At 35.4% G+C, this 14669-nt stretch overlaps 1 protein-coding gene across 1 annotated transcript; it reads right to left on the bottom strand.

Annotated features, from left to right (window-relative positions):
• Positions 1 to 1878: 1878 nt before the first annotated feature.
• On the bottom strand, positions 1879 to 8241 carry LOC124425388 (homeobox protein Nkx-2.5-like). The gene is made up of 3 exons (XM_046965657.1): positions 7135 to 8241; positions 3199 to 3415; positions 1879 to 2715 (listed from the first exon to the last, which is right to left on the bottom strand). Exons 1-3 carry the CDS (start codon positions 7607 to 7609, stop codon positions 2391 to 2393), a joined length of 1017 nt encoding a protein of 338 aa, XP_046821613.1. The 5' UTR covers positions 7610 to 8241; the 3' UTR covers positions 1879 to 2390.
• Positions 8242 to 14669: the final 6428 nt, after the last annotated feature.

Below are 14669 nucleotides of genomic sequence, written 5' to 3'. Positions count from 1 at the left end.
AAGTCATTAAGGCTACTAGCTAGTATACTAATGGCGATACTCTATAAGCTAGCACAAGGTCTGCCCGAACGGAACAGTATTATGGCTGTGGAATGTTTAGACGAGTGATCTAAACGAAACGGTAATGGACTGCAGAAGCGACTATAAAACTCCCACCTCTCTCTCTATCTCTTTCTATCTTTTTCTCTTTCTCTCTTCTGTAACGCTTTTCAAGATGATCCTTTCCATTCAAGAAGCGAGCGGAACGAAGGATGCTCCTAATTGACTTCACATATGTCTGTACATATATACGTATGTACGTACGTACATACATACGTACGTACGTACATATATATGTATCTATGTATGTATATATGTATGTACATATGTAATGTAACTATATATTTATGTCCACAATTACATATATCATTCTTTTTATTTTGTATTTATTTATTTATTTTATTTATGAAAAACTACAAATGAGACGTAATGAAGTATCGTATGTTTAAATTACTCTCCCTCTCTCTTTCTCGCTCTCTCTCTTTTATTCATAAAGCGCAAAAGATATGAAAGTCATTAGATGATAAAGCGATAAGATCTTTAGGAGAGATGAAAGATATTTTGTAATAAAGAAAAAAAAAAAGAAAAATCTTGAATACTTACAACCAACAAAATAAATCTAGTACTATATAAATATATATGTATGTAGTACTATATGTGTATCACATTTACAATCTGCAATTTTATTTAAAATAAAAATAATCAGAATCTAATTAACTTGTTTATATATCAAGTTTAACGAAATTTAATTGGAAATTTGAAAATCTAATGCCATAAAATCTTCTTGTTTGAATTCTCGAAAGATCTGAAAGACAGTGAAACGTCAGAAGGACTCACTCTCTTTTTATCTTTCTCTCTCCCTCTTTCTATCACTATCTCTATCTATCTCTCTCTTCTTTCTCTCCACGAAAGCTAATAACGAAGACGCACGTGAACTTCCTTTCGGCGACGGTAATGTAACTCTTTTGTTTATAACAGATGAGTGTCAGAACTAGTTCTCCTCCTCCTCCTCCTCTTCGGCCGTCCTCCCCCTATCCCCATCTCCATCCTCCCATCCCAGTCCTCCCTTTTTTCTTCCGTTAGAGAACGGAGTTAACTCTGTTAACTCTGCCGGTCGCCGCGTCTGAATAAACATATCAGATGTCTGTTCAGCCCACCCAGAGACGGGACTATTAAAACTCTTATGGGAAAAGCCCCTCGGTGGCTCGTTGCTCCCTTTGGTGGGTTCGCTGTGTAATAGAAATCGAATTTTCCACTTGTCCCTTATGGTCATCGACCAAAAAATTATAACATAAGTATAGAAAGAGAAAGAAAAAGAGAAAGAGAGAGAGAGAGAGAGAGAGAGAAGAAAAAAAGAGCTGGGGAAAAAAAATAAGGGAAGAGGATCGTAAAATACATAGCTTTACGAGTTACCCTACTTTGGTGATCGTTATAAAGATGTTTCTTTTTTCTATTTTCTTTTTCCTTTCTTTTCTTTTTTTCTCTTTCTTTCTTTTGGATTCTAGGTGAGGAGGGACTGATAGATAGGAAAAGAAATTCATATTATTATTTTTTGATTTAATGAGCGAACTTGTATTTTTTTTGATAGATACATCTCGAATCGCCGTGTGTTTACAGAGAAACGAGTGTAATATCCGATCCCTTTGTGAGGATATAATAATAATAATTAATAATAATAATAATAATTAATAATAATAATAATAATAATTAATAATAATAATTAATAATAATAATAATAATAATAATAATAATAATTATAATTATAATAATAATAATAATAATAATAATAATAATAATAATAATAATAATAATAATAATAATGGTAATGGTGTAATAATTTTTAGCAACGAAATTCAATCGACTATGCAAGTATCTCTTTCTCTCTTTCTCTTTATATTGCACATACGCCGTCTTTGATATAATCAACGTAATAGATTGAAGTTAAATGGTGGTAAATAAATATTTCGTCGATCGAACATTTTGTTCCACGATTTCGTCAAACCATTTTTTTATACACTTATTTACACTAATTTACACGCTCGCACCTATGTTGTATCTATAATACTTATAATAAATAAATATATATATATATATTTATTTATTTATTATTATGTATAGAATGTCCGACGATGAACAATCGCCGGCGCTTAGAAACTGTTCACACGCTAATAAATCTAAAAGGATGAGTCGTTTTTGTGTTTCTCTCTCTCTCTATCTCTCTCCATTATTATTATTTTTTTTTTTTCAATAAAAATTCGACACAAGACGTCCCATCGAAGGTAAAAATGTCAATCGAAGATGTTTCTTCTTAGAAATAAATGATTTTCGATTTATAGATGTGTATTTTCATTTTACTTGTCGTTATTCAATTTGACTATTTGTCCCTGATCGAGATCGGACGTGATTGCGTTTTGTACCTGAATGTGGGTTGAGTGTAAAGGCGGACAAAGCAAGGGATGATAGGGCAGACAATAGTAAGGGAAACCACCGAGGGCTTTGTTAGCCGGATGAATCTGCGGGCTCGACATTTGTCCGGGAAGTTGTCCGGAACCACGAAGAGGTAATCCTCTCAAATGTTCGTCGGGATGTACCAAAACGCGTACGGCTACGCGTCTCGCGTTTCCGGAATTCACCATTGCCCCTAATTCCTGTTGCTGACGTCTTTTGGTTTTGTATCTGAAACGATTACGGGAAGGTTACTTCGATAATATTTCTTTTTTTTTTGTTAATCATTTGATAATAAGAATTAAAATGCATTGTTTTAAATGCTATATATATATTTTTTTTCTTTTTATTTTCATCGCTACAAGAATATTTGTAGCACCTTTTTTTTTTCTTTTCTTTGTTTCCTACTCATTTTTGTCAATTGAATTTATAAAAATTTCGTGAAAATTTTCAACGCAAGGAGAAATTTATCGCAATTTTTTTTCTTTTTTATTTTTTATTAAGATACCTGTTAATTAATACAAATGTTCATAAATATTACGCTTACGCAAATATTGGAAACAAAACAAATTCGTTTTATTGCGTTACTAGGTATCTGTAGTTTTCGATTAATTATCAAAAAAAATTTTACGAACTATTGAAAAAAACGTATCGAATTTGTAAGAATCGTTGTCAATAAAAAAGAAAGAATATAAATATTTTGCTCAATCTTACCGTCGGTTTTGAAACCATATTTTAACTTGGGTCTCGGTCAGTTTCAATCCTCGTGCTAAGTCAGCACGTTCAGGCCCGGACAAATACTTCTGAGCTGCGAATCTTCTTTCCAATTCGTAGACCTGAGCATGAGAGAAGGCTGCCCTACTACGTTTTTTTCTGCTTTGCAAGCTTTGTCCGTGATTTTGTGACTCGAATATGTCTTCTTCCATTTCATCTGTAAGGAGAAAAGAAAAAAAAAGAATGGAAATTGTTCTTTTTATTATATTCTCCTATTCTTTTTTTTCTTTTTTCTTTTTTTGTCTTTCATATTTTCTTTTCAAATAATTCGAAACATTTTTTTTCTTTTTTAATTAAAAATATCTTTTCACCCGTCGTCATTTGGAAAAGAAAAAACTTTCAAGGATAAGAAATTTATCATTATCGTACTACCATTTTATTCGTTATTCGAAATCTTTTCATTTTACCTACTGTATATATCAACAAAAGTTATTTTCAAATATTCTCAAAGGTCATTTGAAATAAATAAAATGATATATCCGTTGATACGTATGCGTGGGGCATTATATTTCGTAAACGATCATTAGTTACCATATATAATAGATAACCAATATTCATCCGATGCAATACATTTTAACGAATCGAATGGCGCCTATTCGCTAAGGAAAACTGTTTCCAGACGGAATGTTTACATCACGGTCGATAATCCGAAGCGACTGTGCTTTGCAGTTGGATGAGACTCGTTGGGAATAGATGGATGGGATCGGCGGGTATATACATGAAAAGTAACCATACTCGACGAGCAGCCATAGAAACGGCGCGATTCAACTGAAGAAAAGGGAGAAAATAGAGAAATATCATGATGAAGGAACGTGAGAGAAAAAAAGAAGGACAGACAGAAAGTTAGAGAGAGAGAGAGAGAGAGAAACAGCAAGTGTACGCATTTCCTTAGCTTTTGATGTCTCGTTCAAACATTAACACGTGCCTTCGCTACTCCGACATGTTTACGCTTTAGCCCCAGCGTTAATTCTCCTCTCCCCTTCCCATTTCCCCCTTGTCTCTCTCATGTCTCTCTCCCTCTCACTCTCTCTCATCTCTCTCTCTCTCTCTCTCTCTCTCTCTCTCTCTCTCGTCTCTCTCGATCTACGAGCTCCGTGGAAGTGCAATCGTATCGTTCGCATCGTTGCATCCTAGCTCGTTCTACTTGGCAATGAGCCTAAGCCACTCGATTTCCTCGGCTACGCCGCAAGAATGGCCAGCCCGTATTACGAAGAGTTCTCGAGTGCCAAATGTAAGGAGTGCTCTTGCAAAACGAGGAAGAAATTTTCGTTGAAAATTATACGATACCCATCCTCCTCGATCACCTTATTTTGCGATTGAATTTACTTTTTTTCCTTTCTTTTATTTATTTATTTTTTTTGTTTCTTCTCTTCATCAAATCAATCCGTTTTTATGTATCGTATCTATCCAATGAGTGGCACAAAGATGAGAAATGTTTTTTTTTTTTTCTTAGAAATTGAAAATCGTCAATCGACGGTCGATTAATATTCGTTTTCTTTAACCTTTTTTTTTGATACTTCACAAATTTTGCGTACTTATAAAAAAAAATATAAGTTGCAGTGTTAAATTAATGATTTCATTTAAAAAAAAAAAAAAGAAAAAAAAGAAAGAAAAAGGAAAAGAGAAAAGTAAGTTTTAATGTTAATCTAATGGAATTCACTGGGAGAATTTTTTCTTTTTTCTTTCTTTTTTTTTTTGAAGCATGGTTTTTTGAAACTTAAGATTTATCACTATAATTTCATCGTATTATAGACGCAATACGTTTAAATGGAGATCTATATTTGAACACTTTCGACGTCAAACCTGATGCCATCTCGTTTCCAGCTAATGCTTTCCTATCCTTGATGCTCTCGTCAAACATCGTACGTCGCTTTTATAACGATAGAGAGAAAAATGAGAGAGAGAGAGAGAGAGAGAGAGAGAGAGAGAGAGAAAGAGAGAGAGTAAGAGAGAGAGAGTGTTCAGGATGAGTAAGTGGTGTTAGTCCACTCCGATTACATCGATGACCCTTCGGATTCTTCATCTCACTCTCTCTCTCTCTCTCTCTCTCTCTCTCTCTCTCTCTCTCTCTCTTTCTCTCTCTTTCTTTACTTTGTACCCTTATTTTATCAAATCCAAGGAAAATCGAATTATCGTCCATGATTTATTGAAATATCATGCCTAATAATATCTAATATCAAACCTAAGAATTTCTATCAATCTTGTGCCTGAACCTGATTAAAATTTTTACCATCTTGTTTTTTTTTTTTTTTTTTTAATCGTTATTATGGATTAAATTCTCTTTCGTCTTTTTTTTTCTTTGCTACGAAATATATAATTTTATAAATTATGCACATCTAAACGTCGTGATTTCCTTTGGAAATTATTCAAAAGGGGACATCAAATAGAAAAGGAAACGAGGAAGAACGGAAGCAGATGTAGGACGGAAATCTGTTTCGTCCAACGAAATGATTATATATATATCTATGTATTTTATAGTTATGCTCGAGATTGGCTGAGATATTATACGTTATACACGATATACATATATATATATATATATATATATATATATATATATATATACGTACATAGAGAGGTATAAAGCGACCGCAGGGGGATGGTTCTCGTTAAAAGGACTTGTAATTTTCTGAGTACACGTTGAAACGGTGCCAACTCGTGCCGGTTTACTCCTCTGATGGGGTGAGAAAGCATTAGTTTAATTAAGGGTTTCAAGTCGTTTTTCAAGCTCTGCCGAAAATCACGCTTTATAAATCGCTAAACGTTAAGAACGATTTGCGATTTTTTTTTATCTTTTTATTTATTTATTTTTGTTTTGAAATCGTCAAAGAGAAAGTGAAAAAGAGAAAAGGAAAGCGAAAGAAACGTAGCGGGGATTTGAGTTAAAACCAACGGAACGAATCGTTAGAGAGCGTGATTGATTTTCGCGCTACATTTCATTTCTACCCTCGGAGATGTGGTGGTGAGGAAGGGATGGAAGGAGGAATTTTCTGTTTACTCTTAACGAAAGATAACGCCATTTCGACGATGTAATTTCATACGAACCGAAGTAAGGCGTCGTGTCGGGATGACGTTGATCGATAAAAAGAAAGAAAGAGAAACAATAATAAAAAAGAAAAAAAAAGAAAAACGAGAGAAATAAAAAATAACTCAGACGCGTTTGAACGATCGAACGATCCAAAGATTTTTCAAGATATAATATTGATTGAAACGAAATCGTATAAATGAACCAAGCGATCATATGATTTTGATACGCAATATGTAACATCCTTTATGTCTCTTTACTTCCTTCCCCTTTTTTTTTTTTAACAACAAATTTCGTAACCTTGATCTAAAAGTGTATTCGAGGTAATCCATAGATCTTCGATTCTTTCGAGACAGAGCAACAGTGTGGGGGCCCCAGGAGATCGGACAAGTGCAGAAGAAGTTTAGTAGTAGCGGCCACTTGTGACGTCTGCCCGTTCGAGTGGCACTTATGCTACTAAAATTACATTCAATTACGTTATCTGTGCTCGGGTTAACTTTAAAACCGCTTGAAAAGCTCGCCTGTTACAAGGATACCGGGCTAAATGATCTCTTAAGTATACATATATCCTCGTGGCTGACACATGATCCTCTGGAAGGGTACCTACCTACCTACCTACCTACCTACCTATCCTACTCCACCTCATTCTATAATCTACGAGGACTCGCGAAGGATCTTTCGATTTGTTTTCTTTTTAGAAATAGTTATTCGCATGACTAATATTTTTTTGTTTTTTTTTTGTTTTTTTACTTCACAACAATCTACACCTTTCGTTTCATTTTTATTCGGACTTAAGATGATGAAGAAAAGAACAAAAAATGATGTTCATTTAATGATTAGTTAGTACTTACCGAGGTACTTGTTTTTACTCATATCCAGTGCCTCGTCCTGTTGCCTCTGGGACGATTCCCTGGACTCTTTGCTTGCTTGATAAGCCGGAAGGCTACCCAATGTTTCGAGATGCTTGAAGGATGTCTGGCCTAAGTGCGGCAAGCCACCAAAACTCGAGAGGTTCGCGTGCGCTAGATTTCTTCTTAGTATATCCAATTCTCGTGCCATGTTAGTGTCAGGCGATGGTAATCTTGGAAATCCAGTAACAAGCAAACGTTCACGTTCGATTTCACGTCCTCCGTTGATATCACGTTCAAACGTGATTCTCTTTATTGAATCGCAAACACCTGTGGTTTGGATCTCGTCGGTTTCAATAATCGAACGTTTCTCGTGTTCACCATGAGACGTTCTACGACTGAGGATATCGGCGATGCTGAACGGCGTCGGTTGAGAAGGTTTTGGCGAGGTCTCGCTTCTCTTCTCCTCCTCCATCATAAAACTTTATTTGTCTATCTTTATTTTATTCACAAATCTTTAATAAACGTTCTATTTTGTCTCGTTAACGATTAAACGTAATTAGTTGATTGACCCTTATTAATCTATTATTAACACTTGTATCAATACGAAAGACGATTTAACCGTAAAAAATGTTCAATATCCGTAAGTGACATCTTAGAGAGAGAAAAAAAGAGAGAGAGAGAGAGAAAGAGAGAGAGAGGAGGGGATTAATATCCTTACACCCTTTTTCGTTTGTATCAATGATTATTCTTGATCGATATATATATATATATATATATATAATCACTGAGATAACCAAAGAGTCTTTTTTTAATCACTTTTTGTTTTTAATAAAAAAAAAAAAAAGAAAATACACCCTTCGTAAGTACGCGACACACTGACGTAAATAGGTAAGACAGATAGGTATGTTTAGTTATTTCCTTTCATGGAATAGATGTTATTGTGGGGGTTAGAACCGACGGCCTACGACTCCTTTATTCTCTCTTCTTTTCCTCGGTACGTTATTAATCCTCAGTATGAGCACTCTCTCGCCGGCACTCTCTCGCAACTCCCTCACACTCGACCGACGAGCGTCTCTTCGATCAAGTGCCGTGCTTGTCGCGCGCGCCTCCTCGACTTATTTTTCGAATTGCCCCCGTAACCGCCTCCGCGAGGCCTTCTTCCTGCGCCCCTTTCGGCCTTCCCACCCTCTCGTACTCGCCAAGTGTCTTCCCCTTCTATCTCGACCGATGCGATTCTCCCCACTTCGAGCCACGATATGCTATCTCTTTCTTTCTCTCTCTCTCTCTCTCTCTCTCTGTAACGTTTCAGTAGTATCATTCTTTTTCTTTTCTCCTCGTAGTTACTCATAAATGTCTCTTTAAAAAAGAGACATTTAAGAATAAGAACTAAGTAATACATATAGTTTATTCTCTCTCTGTCATGTTATTTATTCTCTCTCTGTCTCGTTTAGACGTTACGATCTCACTCTATCTCATTTTTTCTTACGCTATTAAATATCTAAAGTTCTTTTATGAATGAACGCCACCCCATTTGTATAATTCTCTTCTTCGTCTAATCACGTATATGTGATGTATCGTATTCTGTTTCTTTTTTACGTTGGTCATGATAAAATTTTTGTTGATCTTTAGATATAGTTTACTAAATCTTTAATACTTTCTACTCTCTTCTCTCTCTATCTCTCTCTCTATCTCTCTCTCTCTCTCTCTCTCTGTCTCTCTCTGTCTCTCTCTGTTTCTAACACGTTTCATTAACATTATTTTCTTATTTCTCCTTTACACTATTATCCATTAATTAATATTAAAAATCAATTGATATATTTCTTACAGAGAGAGCACTTGTTTTTTCTTTTTCTCTTGTCAATACTCGTTCTCGGATTACTTACGTGCTCTCTCTCTCTCTCTCTCTCTCTCTATCTCTTTTTCTCTTAATGAAAACTATTACTTTCTCATTTAATCCTTTTAATCGAGGGACTTTAAATTGTCTCCTTTGCAACTCCTTAACTAACGTCCTTTCGAAACTCTCCTCTCTCTCAAAGGAGGTGCTCTCACCTTCCTCCTAGTATTTTCATCCTGTCTCATTCTATCTTACACCGTATCAATCTATTTATCTCTCTCTCTCTCTTTCGCTTTTTCTCTCTTATACTAGAAGCGTATCGCAGAGGTAGGTGGAGCTTTAACCTCCTTCCGCTTGGCTTTCCGCGCGATCGTTTCCGTCGGACGACGGGGATGCCTCGCCCTACAGCCAATCGACGGGTTTTCGCGCGGCAAGACTTTTCCATGCGGGACCAATGGTCGAGGACCGAGAATACTCTGAGCCATCGTCTCATTTTCGATCTCCTAGGAGTGGGAACCCACTACGAGTGTGCTCTTAAATTCTCTCTCTCTCTCTCTCTCTCTCTCTCTTTATCTTTTTCTTTCTTGCTTTCTCTTTCTTTCTTTCTCTATCTCTCTATCTCTCTCTATCTCTATCTATCTCTTTCTATCTCTCTATATCTATGAAATCTATATATTTCTTCTCTTTTCACGTGTACTCTTTTTTCTCGTTTGTTAGAACGATCGACTCTTATTTTTTTTTTTCCAACAAAGAGGACGAATTCGTGAAAATAGAAAATTTCTTATATGAGATTAATTTTCAAGAGATTTTGTATGTAACTTGGTACTGTGGATGTCTGTTGAAGAAAAAAAAAAAGATCATTCATTTTCAAAAATTATTATTGTTGTACTTTTATGATGTTTTAGATAGGCAAAAAATTTAGTGTCATCCTGTATTTGTTTGTTACTTTTTTCTTTCCTTTTTTTTTTTTTAATTTTTCGACGTCTACGTATACCATTAATTGTTCCATCATTTTTACACTTGAGTGAATATATTGTATATATATACTTTCTACGAAACTGATATCTCAGATCACAATTGATCATCCCGTCGGACGTTTTTAAACATTATATTTCACAGAAGATGGTGATGGGTAGGAGTAACATGTTACATAGAAAATTTCCTTTTTAAGAATTTTCTTTTTTCTTTTGCTTTTCTTTTGCTTCTTTTTATTTTCCTAGCGCAAGATCTACTAACTTAATAAATAATATACAAATTTTCAGGTAGTAGTAAAAGTGATGAAAAGGAAAATTTATGAATATGAAACGTAGAATGACATTTTCTCTCTCTTTCTATTTCTCTTTCTCTCTTTTTATCGTCTTTATCTTCGTAGATATATGTATATATGTAACTATAGATAGTAGTCCTAGTATCTACTCCTACTACGTACTACTTCATCTCGTATCGAGACGAGAGAAACTGCGCGGTGCATATATAGGGTATGCTTTACATAACAATTGACGCTAAAGACTTGCAGTATTGTCCGCCACGTGCTACCGGTCCAGAGTTCCTATGTCGGTTTAATTAAGTGTGAACCACATAAGCGTAGACTACGCCTCACTTGATCCGATGATGACTTCGTTGGTTCTAGATATATCAATGGGTGGAGGTAGGCCAACCAAATAATTTCACTTTAGCGCAATAATTTTTAGTTAGCTTACTACGTACTTACTTACTTATTTACTTACCTTCGTTACTTTCCTCATTTATGAGTTTTATTTTTTTTTCTATTTATATATATATATATATATATATATATATATATATATATTTTATTAACAAATTATAACAAAAAAAGAAAAAGAAAGAAAAGAAAGAAAGGAAGATATCTAATTAGATCATCTCTTCCAATCTAATTTTTTGCACACGATTCATTTGCATTATAGTAGATAGAATTTTTTATAAATCTTTTAACGATACTTTAATTCATAATGACGACGATTTTATCTGTATCTTTCTTTGGTTTTTTTTTGTTCTATATAGATGCCTGAGAAAAAGGAAGAAAATCTTTTATAACGATAGAAGAAGAAAGACAGATAGATAGATAGAAAAATAGAGAGAGAGAGAGAGAGAGAGAGAGAGAGAGAGAGAGAGAGAGAAAGGCAACGATGGTAACCGAGCCGGAAAAACGGTGTGTTCGTCTTCGCTTCCCTTCATCGAGCTTCTTACCTACGAACGAGGACAATTCGATGGGTAATCTTAAGAAATCGACGAGAAAGCGCCTTGAAGCTTTCTTTTTCTTCTTTTTCTCTTTTTCTTTCCTGTTCTCTGTTTTTCTTTTTCTTTTTTTTTTACTCTCCTTCTCCTCACTTCTCTCCGCGCCGTTAGATTCGATCTAATCAATAATAAATTATAGGGGGGGTTGGTCATGGCGGTGGTACATCTCTTTCCCCTTAGAGCCAACGTCTGACCCTCCGCGCTCAATTGGTCCCAATTCTTAAAGACCTTAATTGGCGCGGAAAATTATACCTTATTTCAGTTATCCCCGACGTTCGAGAGAAAGCACAGACGAATCTATCTTTCTCTCTTTCTCTTCACTCTTTACTCACTCACTCACTCATTCGCTCACTCTCTTCTTTCACTCACTCACCCCTCTTTTCCACCCCTTAACCGTGCTACTTCGAATTGTCGCCTCTCTCTCTCTCTCCTCTCTCTCTCTCTCTCTCTCTCTCTCTCTCTTTCTCTCTCACGCTCTTTTCCTTCTTCGTTGGCTCCTTCTAGTCCGAAACTCGTACCATCTCTTTCGAGATATTTCTTTCGTCGTTCGTGAGCAATCGCTCGAAATATATCGACGATTTGTGGCCAGTCGAAACGTTTGATTCCGGCCGGAAGGGCCGATCGAAGTCCGTACTACTTTTGATGCGGTCGTAGCTTATAAAATAAAAACGTCGACGCCTATTAGTGAACGTTTCGATGATTACGGAGTTTTCTTTTTTGTTATTTATTTTCATTTTTATTTTTATTTTTCTATTTTTCTTTTTTCGGGCAAAACTTGTATTGTGATAATAAAAAAAAAAAAAAAAAAGGAATAGGAGACTGATAATTTTGTTTTTTGTTTTCTCGTTCTAGAGAAAAAAGAAGGAAAAACAAAAGAGAAAGAACGACGTCCGATTTATTCTTTCTTTTTCTTTCATTCTTTCAAAAGGAAAGATAAATAAATTTTGGATCATCTATAGTAGTAACAATAAGTTTAAGGAGAGACTCATTCGTAAGATCTTCTCGTTTCTACGAAATCCGATCGGAACGCAAGGAACGTGGTTGCTTTCCGAAAGTTCATGCATTTATTTAAAGCCTGGTCGCCCAGGCTTCCGCGAAATTTCCCGAGGAGAAAGGCATCTCGTAGGAGACGATTCAAGTGCAAAGAGAGAGAGAGAGACAGAACAAGAGAGAGAGAGAGAAAGAGAGAGAGAGAAAGAGAGAGAGAGAGAGAGAGAGAGAGAGAGAGAAACAGATAGATGTATAGAGATAGAGATAGATAGAAGGAAAGAGAGAGAGAGAGAGAGAGAGTGAGAGAGAGAGAGAGATAGAGAGAGGGGGAGTAAGAGAGAGAATGAGTACAGAACAGAAGCGTTTAACTTAGTTTAACCGCGTCGAGTAGGAGCAGGAAATTTCGCTCTCGCGTCGAGACGTCGTCGTTCTGACGAAGCGAAAGCGATCGACGTATCCGTGTAAAAGGCGATCACGAGAGATGAGCTCTTTCTCTCTCTTTCTCTCTCTTTCTCTCTCTCTCTCTGTCTGTCTCTCTTCATGGGCGAGCGAGTTTGCGAGCGCGGGTGCGCGCGCGCACGGCCGTCCTAAGAATATAAAAACAAGAAGACCGGATGACTGCTAACTGTTTGTTAGTCTTGGCTTTTAAAGTCCGCGCGTCTGTCAGTTCAGAGATGTAATATTAGTGCTTAGCTCGTGTACATTCGTATGTATGGGTTTACTATAGGTACATACGCCTATGTATGCGTATACGTAAGCGCCAGCATCTTCGTCCCTGTTCTTTGCCTCCTTTCCTTCCTCTTTTTTCCCTCTTTCTCTCTCTCTCTCTCTCGCGTTTTGTGTTTTCCTGTCTTCCTTCTTTCCTCTTCGCGTAGTCGTCTCTTTCGAAAAGCGAACAGACGCAAACGACGTCCGGACTTCGCTGAAATGATGACCAATTAGTGGACGAATCTGTTTGTGATACTAGTGTCTATTCCATCGATGAGGAAAAAATATGTATATATATATGTGTATTTTCTAAATAATTTTTTTTTTATTTTGATTTATATACGCTTTCGGTTGCGTGCAATATATCTATAAAAAAAATGTATATAAATTACGTAGAATAATACAGATATATATATTAATAGCTATACAAAGTGGATAATGCGATCACTTGAAAATCTCGTTCAATTTGTATACCGCTATATTTTTATGGAGTCTAATAGTATCTTGAGTTTCTTCTGCTTATCCTCGTTCTCATTTCGATGTCTAATGAGATGTTATAAATCATTGTTGCTTTAACATTATCCGGAGGAATACCGAAGCAGTTGTTTTTTTTGGCCACGAATCCATCGACGCACACCACAAAAATTTAACGAAGCAATTTGTTCCCTTTTTGTGTTTAGACGATTCGTATATTGAGAAGTTTATTGCAAACTTTTCAGAGTTAGTAGACGCGCTGACTACTTACGAAAACGATCCGATCGATTCACGTTATTTTTATTTGATTTATCCATTTTTTGTTTTGTTTTTATTTTTTTTTTCTTTATTTCTTTTTCTTTTATAATGTTTCACGAAGAATCCGTGATTTTGTTGTTTTATTTTACAGAGTGCACCACGAAATAGTTTCTGGAAAGATTTAAAGAGAGCATTATCACCGAGAGTCGGTATAAAAGTAATCTACCTGGGAAGATGATATTGCTGTCATCGATAAAGAAGTTTTCTTCTTTTATCATGGTGAAGAACAAAAATCTACATAACCGACTATTGATATTTTTTTTGTAATAAAAATATTTGAACAAATATTTAAATAAATTTTAATAATTCTATAAAATCGATTGTTAAATTTTCAAAAGTGTCAAGATCATCAAAGTATTTAGTTTTTTATTGAACAATAGTCGTCATAGTAGCTACGTCAAACTTATGGTATGCAATACGTACATGTATTAAGTCATAGCTTAAATTAGAAAAGAAACATAAACTGATCGCACAACGAACTAAAGAATATTTCCGAACGTTTCAATAGTTAAAATACAATCTATAAAAACTTTATTTTATTATATTTTATTGAATATAAAAGTTTTCAAATAAGATAAACGTCGGTTTGTTTTTTCTTTTTTTTTTTTTTCTTTATAGAGAAAAAAGAGAGAGGAGGATTAATACGAAGTAGTGATTAATGATACTCATGGAAAGAAACAACAAAAAATAAAAAAAAGATGAGTCAATTAGGCAATATACGTCATGTGCCGCCGTTAAACGTTTTATGCATAGAAGAAGGGAATCTATTTGAACGCTATCGCGTGCCTACCCTTTTCGGGAGTACTCACAGCTCTTGCCCCCACTCCCATCTCATTCCTTACTCTACCTACACCACAGTTTGCTTACAGGCAAATAGGATCGTATTTCGACGTTAAACATCCTGTGATTGATCATATTAATATACGACCGTATAATGGACGGTCATCGATTTACA

The sequence above is a fragment of the Vespa crabro genome, chromosome 7 (assembly GCF_910589235.1).
Source record: "Vespa crabro chromosome 7, iyVesCrab1.2, whole genome shotgun sequence".
NCBI classification, from domain to species: domain Eukaryota; kingdom Metazoa; phylum Arthropoda; class Insecta; order Hymenoptera; family Vespidae; genus Vespa; species Vespa crabro.
This window is presented reverse-complemented; position numbering and strand designations above follow the sequence as displayed.

Excerpts from the sequence above, each read along its gene's own strand:
- LOC124425388 (XM_046965657.1), bottom strand. The coding sequence starts at position 7,609 with ATGATGGAGGAGGAGAAGAGAAGCGAGACCTCGCCAAAACCTTCTCAA. Across the intron at positions 3,416-7,134 it reads GAGTAAAAACAAGTACCTCG|ATGAAATGGAAGAAGACATA; the intron begins GTAAGTACTAAC and ends TTCTCCTTACAG. Across the intron at positions 2,716-3,198 it reads ATATGGTTTCAAAACCGACG|ATACAAAACCAAAAGACGTC; the intron begins GTAAGATTGAGC and ends TAATCGTTTCAG.